At 41.2% G+C, this 17,279-nt stretch overlaps 2 protein-coding genes across 3 annotated transcripts in view; one reads left to right on the top strand and one right to left on the bottom strand.

The window, feature by feature from the left end:
- Nucleotides 1-4,925: 4,925 nt before the first annotated feature.
- The window catches only part of SCN8A (sodium voltage-gated channel alpha subunit 8), a 158,906-nt gene continuing 146,552 nt past the window's right edge, over nt 4,926-17,279 (top strand). For both annotated transcript variants that reach the window (XM_010596698.3, XM_023556559.2), the window contains exon 1: nt 4,926-5,871. In XM_010596698.3, the coding sequence (XP_010595000.1) occupies nt 5,596-5,871 (276 nt within the window). In that variant the 5' untranslated portion in view covers nt 4,926-5,595. The remainder of the gene's footprint in view (nt 5,872-17,279) is intronic.
- Nucleotides 9,364-10,331, bottom strand: LOC111752570 (ubiquitin-like protein 5). Its single transcript, XM_064284205.1, is given in 2 exon segments — nt 9,364-9,510; nt 9,512-10,331. Coding segments are annotated over 2 exon segments (351 nt in total). The 5' UTR covers nt 9,817-10,331; the 3' UTR covers nt 9,364-9,464.

Here is a 17,279-nt window from a genome sequence, read left to right as displayed (position 1 = left end):
CCAGCATCCCTCTCCAACCCATTCTCCAGTCCAATCCATGTCTGAAGAGGTGGCTTTGGGAATGGTTCCTGTCCTGGGCCAACAGAAGGTCTGGGGGCCGTGACCACTGGGGTCCTCCTAGTCTCAGACCATTAAGTCTGGTCTTTTTACAAGAATTTGGGGTCTGCATCCCACTGCTCTCCTGCTCCCTCAGGGGTTCTCTGTTGTGCTCCCTATCAGGGCAGTCATCGGCTGTGGCCGGGCACCATCTAGTTCTTCTGGTCTCAGGATGATGTAGTCACTGGTTCATGTGGCCCTTTCTGTCTCTTGGGCTTGTAATCACCTTGTGTCCTTGGTGTTCTTCATTCTCCTTTGATCCAGGTGGGTTAAGGCCAATTGATGCATCTTAGATGGCTGCTTGCTAGCATTTAAGACCCCAGACACCACTCTTCAAAGTGGGATGCAGAATGTTTTCTTAATAGATTTTATTATGCCAATTGACTTAGATGTCCCCTGAAACCGTGGTCCCCAGACCCCTGCTACGCTGGCCTCTCTTACTTTTCTGATAGGAGTATAAGGTAGCACAAGCACGGTGGAAAACCATTTGGCAGTATCACATATGCCTTCTTCCAATCCAGTATCCTACTTCTAGCTGCATACCAAAAAGAAATGAATGCACGTGTCCACCAGAAGACATGTACAAGAATGTTCATAGCAGCTTTTATTCTTAATAGCCTAAAACCATAAATAACCTAAATGTCAAAGTGGAATGGATAAATAAATTGTGCTATATTCATACAAGAGAATACTACACAGCAATAAAAGGAATGAGCTGCTACACGTACAACAAAGATTAATTTCATTTACATAATGTTGAACGAAAGAAGTCAGACCCCATCTTAAACGCTAGCAAGCAGCCATCTAAGATGCATCGATTGGTCTCAACCCACCTGGATCAAAGGAGAATGAAGAACACCAAGGACACAAGGTAATTACAAGCCCAAGAGACAGAAGGTGCCACATGAACCAGAGATGACATCATCCTGAGACCAGAAGAACTAGATGGTGCCGGGCTACAACTGATGACTGCCCTGACAGGGAACACAACAGAGAACCCCTGGGGGAGCAGGAGAGCAGTGGGATGCAGACCCCAAATTCTCATAAAAAGACCAGACTTAATATGGTCTAACTGAAACTAGAAGGACCCTGGTGGTCATGGCCCCCAGACCTTCTGTTGGCCCAGGACAGAAACCATTCCCGAAGCCAACTCTTCAGACTTGGATTGGACTGGACAGTGGGTTGGAGAGGAATGCTGGTGAGGGGTGAGCTTCTTGGATCAGGTGGACACTTGAGACTATGTTGGCATTTCCTGCCTGGAGGGGAGATGAGAGAGGGTAGAGGGGGTTAGAAGCTGGTGAAATGGACACAAAGAGAGAGAATGGAGGGAAGAGGCAAGCTGTCTCATTAGGGGGAGAGTAATTGGGAGTATGTAGCAAGGTGTATGTAAGTTTTTGTGTGGGAGACTGACTTGGTTTGTAAACTTTCCCTTAAAGCACAATAAATAAATAAATTAATTAATTTTAAAAAAAGTCAAACCCCGAAGAGCATTTTATGTTCTGTTTAGGTGAAATGCAAGAACAAGCAAAACTAACCTGTGGTAATAGATGTTGTCATAGCCTTTTCTTTAATTGATTGGGAGGAAGCTCAAGAGAGCCTTCTGAAGTGCTGGAAATAAATCTTCTATGTCTTTATTTGGGTGGTAATTCCACAGATGTATATGTATGTACAAGATAATACATATGTGCACCTATGGTTTGTGTACTTTATTATATGTACAGTATACCTGAAAGACAGAAAAAACAGTCACCAGACCAGATGTTCATTCAGGGAAGCAGTAGAAGAGAATATTTGAAAGTATAAGGTTGTAGAAGGTCTTGAATAGCAGTAGAATAGCAGGAGTTTGGAATCTGTCTTTTAACTCTGGAGGTTTGAGAGAGGAAAATGACACGATGAAAGCAGAGTTTCAGGGAAACAGATCTTTGAAGATATGCCTGATAGACTGAGGACTGGTAGATCAATTGGGAAGCTATTGTGATAGGACCTGAAGTAGGGCAATGCCGTTGAAAATGGAAACTCTGACGGAAGAAGATTGGTAAGGCTGGTAACTTGGGTGGATAAGAACAGCAAATGATGACTGAGCAAAGGGTGACTGAGATTGCACCCTGGATGGCTGGAAAAATGATGGTGCCAGTAACAAAAATAAGAAAGCCACGAATAGGAATCAGTTTCAGCAGTAAGAAGATGAGTGCTTTTAAATGCTTTAATGTTGAAGCAGTGGCAGATCCCTTTGAGACAACTGAGGGGCTCAGAAGAGTAGTCAGAACTGGCAATAGAAATTTGTACATCACCTACGTAGAGATTATTTTGAGTAGATGAGATCCCTAAAAGAAAGAGCGTAACAGAGACATTGAAGAAGTCCATCCCTTAGAGAAGAAAGAGGTAATAGGGGAAGAGAGAGACTGGAGTTTTGGTTAGAACCAGGGTAATATAAAACACCAAACCAAAAGCACTGCCGTCGAGTCAATTCCGACTCATAGAGACCCTACAGGACAGAGTAGAACTGCCCCATAGAGTTTCCAAGGAGTGCCTGGTGGGTTCAAACTGCCAATCTCTTGGTTAGCGGCCGTAGCATTTAACCTCTGATAATGTAGTTTCACATAAACCAAAGGAGGAGAGAGTCGGCATGAGATGTAAAGGGGGAAGGTTTAGAAGTAGGAAAAGATTGAGCATGTGATAGAACAGAGAAAATTGAGGGGACATGGTCTTGGAGAGGCAGGAGGAAACAAGATCTGAAAGCATCTTGGAGGACTTAGCCTTGGACGGGTTTACCTGTTAAGAGTCCACGTGCATGCAATTAGAGCACAAGACTTTGTCAGCATCTGTGACTTACTCTTGCAGTATTCTTGTCCTCCAAGTAGGGACAGAGGGTGACCTAACATTGGGAATGACTGTGGATGTGGGGACCAAAGGGTCCCAGGTATTTGGACTAATTACGGGTTCCAGGCATCATCTGTTCTGTGTGAAAGGAATACAAAAGAAGCTTTCGACATCATCCATGCCCTCTGGGAAGTTATACTCTAAGCAGGGAGGCAAGATATTCACATATGGTATCAATTTGGCAATGATTAAGTGCCAGAACAAATGGTATAGGGTGTTTTGAACCCTGACTTTGTCACTTTCCAGCTGTGTAACTTTGGGCAGGCTATATTTTCTGTGCCTCTATTTCCTCATCTGTAAAATAGTGATATCCACCTCATATGTTGTTCTGAGGATTAAATGATTAATGCAATTAATGCTTAGAACAGTGCCTGAAAATACTATGTACATGATGAATGTTAGCCAAGATCATGATGAACTATAGGAGTTAAGATTAATAAAGGCTGGAGCTGATGGGAAGGCTTGTAGAGGAGTTGGGTTTTATTGGGTGCAATTCAGGCACAGATAGTAGGAAAGGAATGAGGGAAAAGGAATCCTAGGTTGGGGAAAACATTATGAACAAAGGCTTGGTATCAGTAAAGTCATGGCGTTTCCCTGTGATTTGCTTAATGGACCAGACTTTCGTGTTGGGGAGTAGTGGAGGTTGGGTAGGAAAGGAAGATGGCTAACTGATACTTGTTAAAATAAAAGAAGTATGAACCAGGGAGCCAAAGCTCTTTGGTTGTGATTCTGAGACTTTGGGCACGTTGTGCAGTCTCTTAACCCAGTACCCAGTGCCGTCGAGTCTCTTAGGACCCCAGATTTCCTCATCTATAAAATGAAATAGACTGGGTAAAGTTTCTTGCATCTCTAAAATTTCATGTTTCATACATGAGAATGATTTCTCTGATGCCACTGTCTGTGGAATCTTTTTTTGTGTGTATGTGTGTGTATATATGTGTGTGTGCAATGTGAAACTAACTGGTTTGTGTGCAGCAAACCTGTGGTTCTGGCTTCGTTAGCCTCATGCTATAGGTGTATGAGCTGACCGGGCTGCATGTACACACCACACACTGCCTTTGCAACACTTATCAGTCACCATCACTAGAGCAATCTGGGATCTCATCAGATGGATTTATGAAAGGAGCCCTTGAGTATTTCACTCCCAAGTTATTTAAAGTTAACTCTACTACTGTTCTCTTGAGGAACCTCAAGCTTTGTGGATGTGAGCCTTGAAGTGACCCAGAGAGCTAAGCAGGATAGGAAAGACCAATCTTTAGTCTTTCTGTAAAAAAAAAATTCCTAGATTGTCGTTGTGGTGCTCACGTACAACGAATGCAGCAGGTGCATTAATTCTACAAATTGTATTTTCCAGTTAAATTAAATTTCACAAAATAATTTCCTTTCTTCCCTCAGAAGGGGAAAAATGAAAACAAAAGCAAAAAGACAAAACTAAAGGAGAAAGGTAGCACCACTGGCTCTAGCTGAACTGCCAGTAAAGCCCTTAAAGCTTTCATAGTGAGACACACTTGCTGGGGTCCTTCTGCAACAGTAAACAAGCACTGTTGCTTTTGACATCAGGAATTCCTCCATATCAAGGTGTCTGTTTAAACACCCCAGGTCTCTGTATAAACATTGGTGGAAATGGACTTTTCTAATACCATACTTAAAAATTGTTGACTGTAGTATGGTGTCACTTCAGTTTTTCTTTCTAGGAGGGTTTGTGTTTGTTATCCAGTTCTCACTTCCCTGTCCTTTCCAATTTGAGTTGCACACGGGCCTCTCTGCTGTCTTTCAGCCTGCAGTGCTGTAGCCTTGGAGGGAGTTCTCTAAGATTCTCCTCCCATTTGCTTTTTCTCCTTGCTAAGTGGGAGGTACTTAGAGCAGCTGCCAGCCTTCCTCCCCACAAAAAAAAAAAAAAGTGCCTTGCATTTGTCCCTGGCAAGAGCTTGATCATTGAAGAAGATACTTCTGGGCTTTTATACTTGATAGATTTTACACAATTTAGTGCATTGAAAAATAACTTGAAACAGAAGAGCAAAGCAGATGGAAGCTATTTTATCTGTATTTTGTGCCTCCAAAGTTTTGAAGGGTTTATTTTGTTTCTAGAATCTGAAATTTGAGAAGAGTGACACTTTATCCCTGAGTCACCCAAGGAAGGAAGAGTGCTTCTTTGGGGAGTGTCCCTCTAGGAGAGGAAGGTGACTTGAGTATATAAGGACTCCAGAGCTTACATAGGCCTCTGAATAGTTTAGAATAGAAGTTCCTTGAGGGTATGGAATACAACTTTGTTGTTGGATTTGGTTTATAACAGTTTCATCTGAGTAAGTAATAAATACTAGAAATTCAGGAGACCCCCATCTTTTCATCTCGCTCCCTGATCATTTCCCTTAGGAATGGTTATGAACATCACCTAGTCTGTTTGTGCCACAGATTTTCTGGAGGGAAAAATAACCATGTTATGGAAGTAACTAGACTTCCTTTGTTGTGAAGATTGTGAATACAGGTTGAGAGTGAGATGGTTTGGTCTGGCCGCTCCTTAGAGCGGTGATTGATTAACGCTGTCTGTGTTGCCGTTTCTTCCAGAGCTGACCTGTCCTGGACGCAGCATAGCTAACGAAGCTGCTGCAGGATGAGAAGATGGCAGCACAGCTGCTTGCACCACCAGGCCCTGATAGTTTCAAGCCTTTCACTCCCGAGTCGCTGGCAAACATTGAGAGGCGCATTGCGGAGAGCAAACTCAAGAAACCCCCAAAGGCTGATGGCAGCCATCGGGAAGATGATGAGGACAGCAAGCCCAAGCCAAACAGTGACCTGGAAGCAGGGAAGAGTTTGCCTTTCATCTATGGGGACATCCCACAAGGCCTGGTTGCGGTTCCCCTGGAGGACTTTGACCCATACTATTTGACGCAGAAAGTGAGTTGAAGGAGGAGGAACAGCTTCAGACACCCCTTTCCTGACAGGCTTAGGGAAAATGGAGAAGTACTGCCTCTTTGCCAAGTTTGGATAAGTCGTTAACGTTTTGTTTCAGCTCTGGTTTATGGGGATTATTTTTCAGTTTAATTGTTACAAAGGGTCATTTGTGGGTCTTTGCACATCTTAACTCCATTAATAAGACTTCTGTTTTTGGCTCCAGGTCAGATCAGAAAATGGAATGGGAGTGTTTAATAGAGTCCAAGAAAGACGGCATAGTAAAAGATGGTTGTTGTTGTTAGGTGCCTTCGAGTCATTTCTGACTTGTATCAACCCTTTGTACGGCAGAATGAAACATTGCCCAGTCCTGTGCCATCCTCACAATCGTTGCTATGTTTAAGCCTGTTGTTGCAGCCACTGTGTCAGTCCATTTTGTTGAGAGCCTTCCTCTTTTTCGCTGGCCCTCTACTTTACCAAGCATGAAGCCCTAGGACGTGTTATCAGGAGGGACCAGTCCTTGGAGAAAGACATCATGCATCAAAAGATGGTAGCCCTGGAAAATTTCTCTCACACACATACACTTAAAGTTCTTTCTTTGAATATAAAGGTGATGTTACTATTGCAATATCATCAGAGTCTGTTAACACAGAAGAGATGATGGATTTGCACTCTTATCCAATCCCCTTTGTGATATTAGAACATAGCCATTGGGAACAGAAATAGAAGAAAGTAAACCAAACTGGGCCGGTGAGGATAGACTCCAAGTCTTTGGCCTTGTTACGCAGTTGTCTGAGTTGAATCAGCACTGAGTCTTACATTAGAGTCAGTTCTGGGTTTTTTTGCAAGTAGAGAGCATGGGTAAAAGAAACACCAGTCTCCATTTGGCTGAGGATTTCAAACTTCTCTAACAAAGATTTGACCAAAGCTTTGGGTTTCTTTTTTATGATTATCTTTTGACAACAATGCAACAAGTAGAGAAGCAAAGCCTCCTGAGTAATCCACCAGTCAAGTAATTAGTCAGAGAATGTTATTAAGGACTAACATCAGATACCATTTTAGGGGATTTCCTCATTTGATAGATGCCATTTCAAGAATTAGATTGATACGCTGTTCCAGGTGAGGTGGAAATGGCTTTGTGTATTTATATAGTTACAAATATTAAGGCCCCTTAACTAAATCACCTTTTAGTCTTTCAATTTTGAAAAAAATTTCAACTTCTTTGGCTTTGTAATGTGATGAAAGTAAGACTAAGCCAATAGATCTCCTGACTTAGCTGTAGGTGCAGGGGCATTTTTAGTTCAGGACAGCAAAAACAGTGAAGATATTCTCTACACAAAATGGTCCTTTACCCAAGTACTTCTGTTGCAGCTCAGAGCAAGTACGTAATAGTCAAACTGGAACCATTAGCCTGTATCTGCCACTGGAAATTCAAGGAAGTTTAGGGATGTAAAGAACAATGGACTAGGACTAAAGAATCTTGATTCTACCATCATTCACCATGTTTACTGTTTAGATTTTTCTTTTCCGGCATATGTGTTATTCAAGCTATCTCAAATCAGTTGTGGGAAAAGAAAGTAATAAATGAAGGGGGAAAAACTCTTAAAACTAGTTCTCATGGCTTTTAAGTCTCTTCATCTCTAAATTTTCTCATCTAGAAACTGAACAGTTGGACAGGATTTCTAAGGATTTTTTCAGATATAAAGTTCTGGAGCTAGTTTTAATTAACTATCATTGCTTTCCTTATTTGCTTTTCCTTTTTGAAGTCTAAAATTTTTAACTGGACCTTTGCTGAGTCAGAGTGGGTAAGTGAGGGAGGAGGTGAGATTTAACTTTCTGGGTTAGTGAATAAGAAAACAGGGAATATTGGGCGGTTTTTAGAAAAATATTTCATTCATTGTAAAATTTTGAAATATTTTTAGATACATTTCCCTCCTCTTCCTTGCCCTTATATTCATGATCTTTTTTTTTTATAGACTTTAAAAGAAATGACAAATGGCAGGGTTTAGGCTGTGCGTATTTAGATAATTTTGGCCAATTGGTGTAAGTTTTCCAGAAAGTACTATTAAAGCAATAAATGGATTCATAAAGCCCTTTGGGCCCTGGCTTTTCAGGTGGCTAAACATCTTTGTTTTTATTTCTCCTATTTATTTTTCCAACTCAAATGCAAATTGAATTTCATTTTCTAAAACCTGACAATATATGAAATATACAGGGATATTAGTTGCCAGTGGGTTTTTATTAGTTGCCAGAGCCCAGTTTTCCTTTGTGTGCCATTTCCGCTGGTTCTTGGCCTATGGACAGTACCTACAATTCCCAGTACCTACAATTTCAGCGGCCTGGTATGTATGTGGGAGCCCTGGTGGTACAGTGATTAAGAGCTCGGCTGCTGACCGAAAGGTTAGCAGTTTGAATCCACCAGCCGCTCCTTGGAAATCCTATGGGGATAGTTCTGCTCTGTCCTATAGGGTCACTATGAGTTGGAATCGACTCAGCGGCAGTCACTTTTTTTTTGGTGTGGATGTGAGGACTTGCTAAAGAGGGTGGGTGTCTGTGGGTCTTAGTATTATTACTTCAGTGGGCCAAATCATTAAGTGATGGAGCTCATTAGAAGACCAGCTTTTCAGGACAGGAAATCAATCTGACTTCAGCATTTGGCTTCACCACAAGGGTGAATTCTACCTGGAAAGAATAACCTTAACTGTATTTTTTGTTGTAATTTTTTTTTTAGTTGTCAAATATACTACCATGCAGAAAAGTTCATAAAACAAGCCACCACTCATGCCAAGAGAAAATATTGTTAACACTTTAAAGGTACTAGTTGTAATTTTAAATGAGGGGTTTTTCAGCCCATTAAAAATAATATGCTTGCTAAAGTTTTTAAAGTTTATGTGCAAATCTTTACTAGCATTACTAATACTTATTACCAAGTAGGAGCCTTGGTGGCGCAGTGGTTAAGTGTTTGACTGCTAACCAAAAGGTCGGCAGTTTGAATCCATCAGCCGCTCCTCGGAAACCCTATGGGGCAGCTCTGCTCTGTCCTATAGGGTCGCTGTGAGTTGGAATCGACTCAGTAGCATCGGGTTTGATTTGGTTTTATTACTAAAATCCATTACCGCTGAGTCAATTCCGACTCATTGTGACCCAATAGGACAGAGTAGAACTGCCCTGTAGGGTTTCAAAGGAGCGCCTGGTAGATTTGAACTGCTGACCTTTTGGTTAGCAGCTGTAGTTCTTAACCACTGCGTCACCAGGGTTTCTGGTTTTATTACTAAGTAGGCCTTTACTGGGCTAAGTTAGCAAGGCCCCTCCTATAAGGAAGCACACTGGGAATTAACCCACAAATCAAAAGATTCTGAGTAGAAAAGACTTTAAGAGGACATTTCTTTTGGTTTGTAAAATTCAAGGGCTAATTTTCTTTGGCAAAATAGAATCTCTTTTCTTTGCTAAATGACACAGGTTCCTGGATTCCTTTTGTTCCCCCCTTCCCCCCATAGGTCTTATTTTCTAACTGATAGTCATCTTTTTTACTCTTGTAGAAACTTTTTTGTCATTCCCTTCCCTTTTTATTTTAGGAGTGAGAGAGAATTAATTCTCTGTTAGTAAAGTTCTGGTTTCATCCCATTGTGAATTTCATAATCTCCAGGAACTCAAGGCCCTAAAAGTTGTGTATCACATTTTCAAGATACGCTTGTTCCTGCTGGTGCTGGTTGGAGCTGTCATAAGCTTTTTGAGGTCCCCAATAATGTTATCCGTGTTGCATTTCACACTGACTTTTTCCTGCTGGTCCCTGCAAACATCCTGGATCATCCTCTCTTTGAATTGTCTTAGACCTCTCAGTGCTACAACTTTAAATTTTCTTTGCCTCTTGGTACTTTGTTCCAAAGCCTCCTTTTTTTTGGCTTTCTTGTTTCTCAACTGTTGCAGCAAATAATTGAATTTAAGGGACATTTAAACCTTTTAATTTTTAAAATAGGTAATAGAATTACATGGTTAAGAATTCAAAGGTATGCAGTAAAAAGTAGTGTTCAGTTTACCCCTGGCCCTCATCTGCCCACTTCTTAACTCCCTGCATAGCTGACAACCACTGTTAGTTTTATCTTCCAGAGATTCTTTTTGTATGTAGAAGCAAAAACAAGTATGCATTTTAAGGAGCTTGAACTTCCCTGACTGCCTTTGTTCTTAGTTTCTTCCTACTATTTTCTTAACCTGTGGAAGTCTTCTTACTTTTGTTACTTATTTTCTCTGCTTCTTAAGTTTTATCAATGTAAATTCTCAATTCATTTCTTTCCTCTTCCACTTTTTTAGTGAGCCAATCTACTGCTTGAAGTGTCTTTCTACCTTCACTGCAAAAATACTCCCTGATACTTACTAGTAACATGTTGAATATTAAATGGCCACGTGTATTCCTCGTAACAGCCTTAGGTAAGGTAACAAGATTAAGTTGAAAGAAGGCCTTCAGAACTGACTCCTAGTTCCTTTTCCCATTTCTTAGAACTGATCATTGACCTGTTAGCCCTTTTTGCTTAGCGGGTAAACCTCGTTACAAGAAAGTCCTATAAACAGACATTTAAATTACAGCATTGATTGATGTAGGGCACATTCCTATTGCATTAAAAATACATATATGGCTTCCCAAAATCCAGTTTTCCTTCCGCTTTTCATGTATACCTTTTCCTGCAAAGTGGGTGTCTACTTAGAATCGTAAGATATTAGAATTTGGTATCCTTAGACACCATCTAGTCCAGCCTCCTCATTTTATAAATTTAATAAATGAGGTTTAGTACTTTGTGAAATGCCAACACCACAGTTAGTGGTAGAACCAGAACTAGAGCCATGCCTCCTAACTCTCAGTTTATAACAATACATTTCTACAACTGTTTAACTGGACTTGTAATCTTGAGATAATTTACTTAACCTTTCCACATAGTGTTGCTTTTGAAAGGAAGATTATCTCCTACCTACCTGTAAGAAAATGGCACCAACTGACATGGCAGAAGCGTCTGACCTCCTCTGAATTCACAGTGGGGAGGAAGAATCAAGATCGACAGCCCAAGGCTTATTCCTATGAGGCTGAGGTCAGACATACCTCCTCTGTCCAACCTTTTTACCAATTCTGACACCAGCCATCCCTTCCAAGGCATTCTCTACTTCTGTGCTGGTTTCAATAACTCATTGTAATGACCACATAAAACTCACAGACTATACTCACAGTTTGGGGGCTTTTTGGGGAAGTAACAGGTTACAATTCAGGATCAGACTCAGGATACAGTTCGGTCAGGACAGCTTTTTGGCTGTGCCCATGGGCAGGCCTCTCGCTGGCCCTTGGCGTCTTGTTCCTCAGCCCCTCGGGCCTCTTGGGCCACCTGGCCTCTGCCCTGCTCCAGCAAATGTTACAAAGCTCTTTAGCTCCACCAGTAAGTGTCCAGGGGCACCCCATTCCACCAGTAAGCCTCGACCTGAAGGCATTTATCTCTCTAACTCCATGGGTCAGCAAGCCTACCTCTGCCAACAAGTGCCCAGAGGCACCCCACTTTGCCAGGAAGCCTCCTGCCCCAAGACACTCAGCTCTCTTGCTCTGTGGGTGTCAGCACACCCACTCTAACGGCCTTGTGCTGTGGGCCAGGAAGGCCACTGTGCTGTCTCCTGCTGATCTGCTGGTTCTGCTGCTGCTGTTTCTTGCTGCCTCTCACTGTCTCCAGTATTACAGCCCTTTCTATCTGTCTCTTGGGTCTAGGAGGTTCTCAGCACAAGGACCCCAGGGCCAAAGGACCCACTTCACTCCTGTCTCTCTCAGTGGTAGTGAAGTGCTCTGCCCACCTCTGGGATAGCTCATATTAAGCCGAGCAAGATAGCAAAACTGACCAATCCCCTCGTTAGGGTTCCATACACACCTTATTTGCATGGTCCCACCCCCCACGAGTGCCAAGCACCTTATTTGCATAGTCCCATCCAAACATTGTGTGGGCATCACAAAGACTATGGCTAGAAGGGCCATGTTAAGTAATTCACTGTAGCACACCACTACAGTCCACCCTGACCTGCTAGCAGAATGGCACAGTGGAAAGAACATGTAACTGGGAACACGAAAACCTTGGTTTTAGTTCCAGCTTTGCTTCTTGTCTGCCCTTGACCAAATCACTTGTATTCTCTGGACTTTGATTTCTTTATAATAGGCACAAAATAGAGCTGGACATGTATCTGTATCTTTCTAATTGTATGTCTCACTTTTACCTATCAACTATTGTGTTCTCACTGTGGCAAGTGACTTTCTGTTTCTTCAGTGTCCCCTGCTACCTGGTCTCTGTCCCCTCCTCCTGAAATATACTCTTTTACCTTTTGACATTCTACTCATTCTTCCAGTCTCAGCCCAGAGGACTTTTCTTCCGTATGGCCTAATTTGGTTTTCCTACACCAGAACTGATTCCTCCCTCCTTCTGAATTTCTACAGTACATTGAGATCTTCAGAACTGCCTCTGATAAGTAGATTTAGGTTTAACTCAGGTTAGGTATGGTAGGCTACCCCTGTTCCCAGCAACGTTTACACTCTTTTCTTTACCTCACTGGTATTCTGTCAGCTTCTTCAAATGAAGGACTCTATGTGTTATATACACCACACACACACACACTCACCATAAGCTCCTGGCAGAATATCCTTGCTGGATCTATTTTCATACATTTTCCACAGATGTGTAGGGCAGATACAGTCTCTTAAAAGGGGGTTTATGTTCATTAGGTGTGATTTGTCGCATTGCTAGTGAGGTGTTCCTTTTGCAAAATAAGCCTAGATGCTGCTTTCTGTTTTAAACATATGGTACATATTTTTAAACTTGGGTGTGTTCAGTGTTTTTTTTAAAAAAAAATTTTTTTTTTTTACAACAATATCAGAAAACAAAATGGTGTGTTAGTTTATTCGCCAAATCAAGTTGAGGCAAGTGTTTGTGAGCCATTGGGAGGTGGGCCATGCTCAGGGCATGTATGGGGTTCTTTTCTACTCTCCTAAGTATCATTTTCTTAAAAAAAAAAATTTTTTTTTTTTTTAAGTATCGTTATCTAGAGAAAAAGGAATTTAATTAAATATTCCCAAATCAGGTTCTTTTATAGCCTTAGCGGTTGATCAAGAGTTGGGAAATGCTGTTTCTGATTCTGTCCCCATCTAATTCTGGGTAATCTTGTGCTTGTCACTTAACCATTTAGGATCTCAGTTTCCCCATCTAGAAAATGAAGTTTACCTGTCTTACAAAATTGTTGTGAGGATCATTTCTTGGCTACCCTGTATAAAATAAAACAACCTATTGCCCCAAGCCTGCTTCATTTTTCTTTATAACACTTAGCAACACTTGATACATAATTATTTGATTATTGTCTGTCTTCCTGTATCCTTATCAGCTAGCACAGTGTCTACCCTATAGTAAGCATTCAGTCAGTATTTGTTGAATGAATTATCCTTATGAGATGATGCCTATGAAACACTTTGTGCTTAAGAGCTGATCTGCTAACCAAAGAATGGCAGTTCTAACCCACCAGCCACTCCTTGGAAACCTTATGAAGTGGCTCTACTCTGTCCTAAAAGGGTCGCTATGAGTCAGAATCGACTCGATGGGAATGAGTTTGGTTTTGGGTTTATTGACGTGAAAGGTGACATTGTGGGTTTTTTTTCCTAGGAAAAATTTTCTCATCTATCAAAATGAACTCTAGGAGGAAAAAGACATTACCAGTATATCTCTTCCTTTCCCAAATTATTGGTCTTTAAGGACTGAGGAGGTAGATCAAGAAATAGGTTTCCTAATATTTTAGAGACATTTTCATAGGGCTTGATAACTATTGGCAGGTGCCATCAGTCTTATCACTTCTCTTGTAGACTCATAGAATCTTAGAAGGGAATTTGTAGATCAATAGGTAACAACCTCTACCTAGTACCTGAGAGTTTTTTTTTTTTATTGTGCTTTAAGTGAAAGTTTACAAATCAAGTCAGCCTCTCACAAAAAACTTATATACACCTTGCTACATACTCCCAATTGCTCTCCCCCTAATGAGACAGCCTGCTCCCTCCCTCCACTCTCTCTTTTTGTGTCCATTTCACCAGCTTCTAACCCCTTCTACCCTCTCATCTCCCCTCCAGGGAGGAGATGCCAACATAGTCTCAAGTGTCCACCTGATCCAAGAAGCTCATTCCTCACCAGCATCCCTCTCCAACTCATTGTCCAGTCCAATCCAAGTCTGAAGAGTTGGCTTTGGGAATGGTTCCTGTCCTGGGCCAACAGAAGGTCTGGGGGCCATGACCACCAGGGTCGTTCTAGTCTCAGTTAGACCATTATGCCTGGTCTCTTTACGAGAATTTGGGGTCTGCATCCCACTGCTCTCCTGCTCCCTCAGGGGTTCTCTGTTGTGCTCCCTGTCAGGGCAGTCATCAGTTGTAGCCGGGCACCATCTAGCTCTTCTGGTCTCAGGATGATGTAGTCTCTGGTTCATGTGGCCCTTTCTGTCTCTTGGGCTCATGATTACCTTGTGTCCTTGGTGTTCTTCATTCTCCTTTGATCCAGGTGGGTTGAGACCAATTGATGCATCTTAAATGGTTGCTTGCTAGCGTTTAAGACCCCGGACACCACTCTCCAAAGTGGGATGCAGAATGTTTTGTTAATAGATTTTATTATGCCAATTGACTTGGATGCCCCCTGAAACCATGGTCCCCAAACCCCCACCCCTGCTATGCTGGCCTTCGAAGCAGTTTATTTAGGAAACTGCTTTTGGTTTAGTCCAGTTGTGCTGACCTTGCCTTTATTGTGTGTTGTCTTTCCTGTCACCTAAAGTAGTTCTTATCTACTATCTAATTAGTGAATACCCCTCTCCCACCCTGCCTCCCTCCCACCTCTCGTAACCATCAAAGAATATTTTCTTCTCTGTTTAAACTGTTTCTCGAGTTCTTGTAATAGTGGTCTCATACAATATTTGTCCTTTTGCAACTGACTAATTTCACTCAGCATAATGCCTTCCAGATTCCTCCATGTTATGAAATGATTCACAGATTCATCATTGTTCTTTATCGATGCGTAGTATTCCATTGTGTGAATATACCAAAATTTATTTATCCATTCATCCATTGATGGGCGCCTTGGTTCCTTCCATCTTTTTACTATTGTAAACAGTGCTGCAGTGAACATGGGTGTGCATATATCTGTTTGTGTAAAGGCTCTTATCTCTCTAGGATATATTCCAAGGAGTGGGATTGTTGGATCGTATGGTAATTCTATTTCTACTTTTCTAAGGAAGCCCAAATCGATTTCCAAAGTGGTTGTACCATTTTACATTCCCACCAGCAGTGTGTAAGTGTTCCAGTCTCTCCACAGCCTCTCCAACATTTATAGTTTTGTGTTTTTTGGATTAATGCCAGACTTGTTGGCATGAGGTGAAATTTCATTGTAGTTTTGATTTGCATTTCTCTAATGGCTAATGATCGTGAGCGTTTCCTCATGTATCTGTTAGTTACCTGAATGTCTTCTTTACTGAAGTGTCTGTTCATATCTTTTGCCCATTTTTTAATTGGGTTATTTGTCTTTTTGTTGTTGAGTTTTTGCAGTATCGTGTAGATTTTAGAGATCAGGCGCTGATCAAAAATGTCATAGCTAAAAACTTTTTCCCAGTCTGTAGGTAACCTTTTTACTCTTTTGGTGAAGTCTTTGGATGAGCATAGGTGTTTGATTTTTAGGAGCTCCCATTTATCTAGTTTTTCTTCTGCATTGTTAGTAATGTTTTGTATACTGTGTTTGCCATGTATTAGGGCTCCTAACATTGTCCCTATTTTTTCTTCCATGGTCTTTATCGTTTTAGATTTTATATTTAGGCCTTTGATCCGTTTTGAGCTCGTTTTTGTGCATGGAGTGAGGTATGGGTCTTGTTTCATTTTTTTGCAGATGGATATCCAGTTATGCCAGCACTATTTGTTAAGGCTTTCTTTTCCCTTGTTTAACTGTTTTGTTGTGTCTTTTTTTGTTTATTGCTCTCAAGTGTGTATTAGACAAAGGATGTTATTTCCTGAATATTCTAAGGGCTTCTGTAATGTTCACCTTTATCGTTTCGTTTTTTTCTTGCGTGTGTGAGTTGTGTTGCCTTCCCTGTATTGACTGACTGTAAAGGAAACAAGATAAGCTGATGTGGAATATATACCAGTTTGGGTTGCCTCATGTAAAATATGATCAATTTTTTTTGAAAAATACTTCTTGATTACCTTCTATATATGAGGAACTGGGTTCTCTTGAGAGGAACGAAGATTAATAAAATCCATTCTCTACCCTTCAGAATTTTATAATGTGGTAGCTTATAGTGTGATACTATTTTTGACAAGTAGGCCCCAAGACAGCTTCAGGGTAAGAGTTGTATTTGAATTAGGCCTTGAATTTTAGAACAGAGGGGTGGATTACAGCATTCTAGACAGAGAGAACAGTATGAACAAAGGCTCAGGAAAGAGGCATGAGGACATTTTAGGGACACCTGAGTAATATCATTTGATAGGAATGTGGAGAAAGGAATGAGGAGCAGTGGGAAATTTGTCTGGAAAGGGAGCGCTAGAGCCTGATCATGGAGGGCTTAGAATGTTAGACTAAGAAGACTGGTCTTTACTTGATAAGCAGTAAAGAACTACTGAACATTTTTGAGTGGAGTTAGAGTATGTGATCAAAAACTCTGCTTTAGGGAGGTGAATGTGGCAGTAACACGTTGGATGTACCAGAGACAAAAGAGAGCTGGTACAGAGAGACCAGCCATGAAGGAATGAGAGTCTGAATTGTAGTGGTGGGAGTGGAAATTGAGGGAAATGGATGAATACCAGAATTATTATAGAGATAGAATTGATGGGATTTTGTGATTGATTGTTGAGAGGGCAGTAAGGAAGGAGCTGAGCATTCAGTCATTCCTTTGGTTAATTCGATAAATAGTATTGAACATTTTCAATAGGTCCAGGCTCTGTTCCATACATTTGAGAACAAAACAGATAAGTCTCTACGCTCTTGAAACTTACTTTTTGTTGGGGATACAAATAATAAATAAGTAAAGAAATAAAATAAATGTAGATGATGATAAGTGCATTGATGAAAAATGGGGTAATTAGTGGGTAGAGAGTGACCAGAGGTGGGATGGGTGTGTTTTGGAATGGTCAGAACAGACTTCTCTGTGAAGGTGCTGTTTGAACTGAGGTCTTAACAATGAGGAGCCAGCTATGTAAAATATGGGGGAAGAGTAAGTGATTGATACCAAAGATTTCCAACTTGGATGGTAAAAACAAAGAGGTAAAGAAGATAAGCAAATTATGAAAGGAAAATTAAGAGCCTAAGTTTGGAAATACTGGATTTGAGATTCAAAAGGGCATCTATTCAGAGATGTCCGGTAGAGAGGCCTGGTGATGCAAACAATTAAGCGCT

This window comes from Loxodonta africana, chromosome 4 (genome assembly GCF_030014295.1).
Source record: "Loxodonta africana isolate mLoxAfr1 chromosome 4, mLoxAfr1.hap2, whole genome shotgun sequence".
NCBI lineage: Eukaryota > Metazoa > Chordata > Mammalia > Proboscidea > Elephantidae > Loxodonta > Loxodonta africana.
This window is presented reverse-complemented; position numbering and strand designations above follow the sequence as displayed.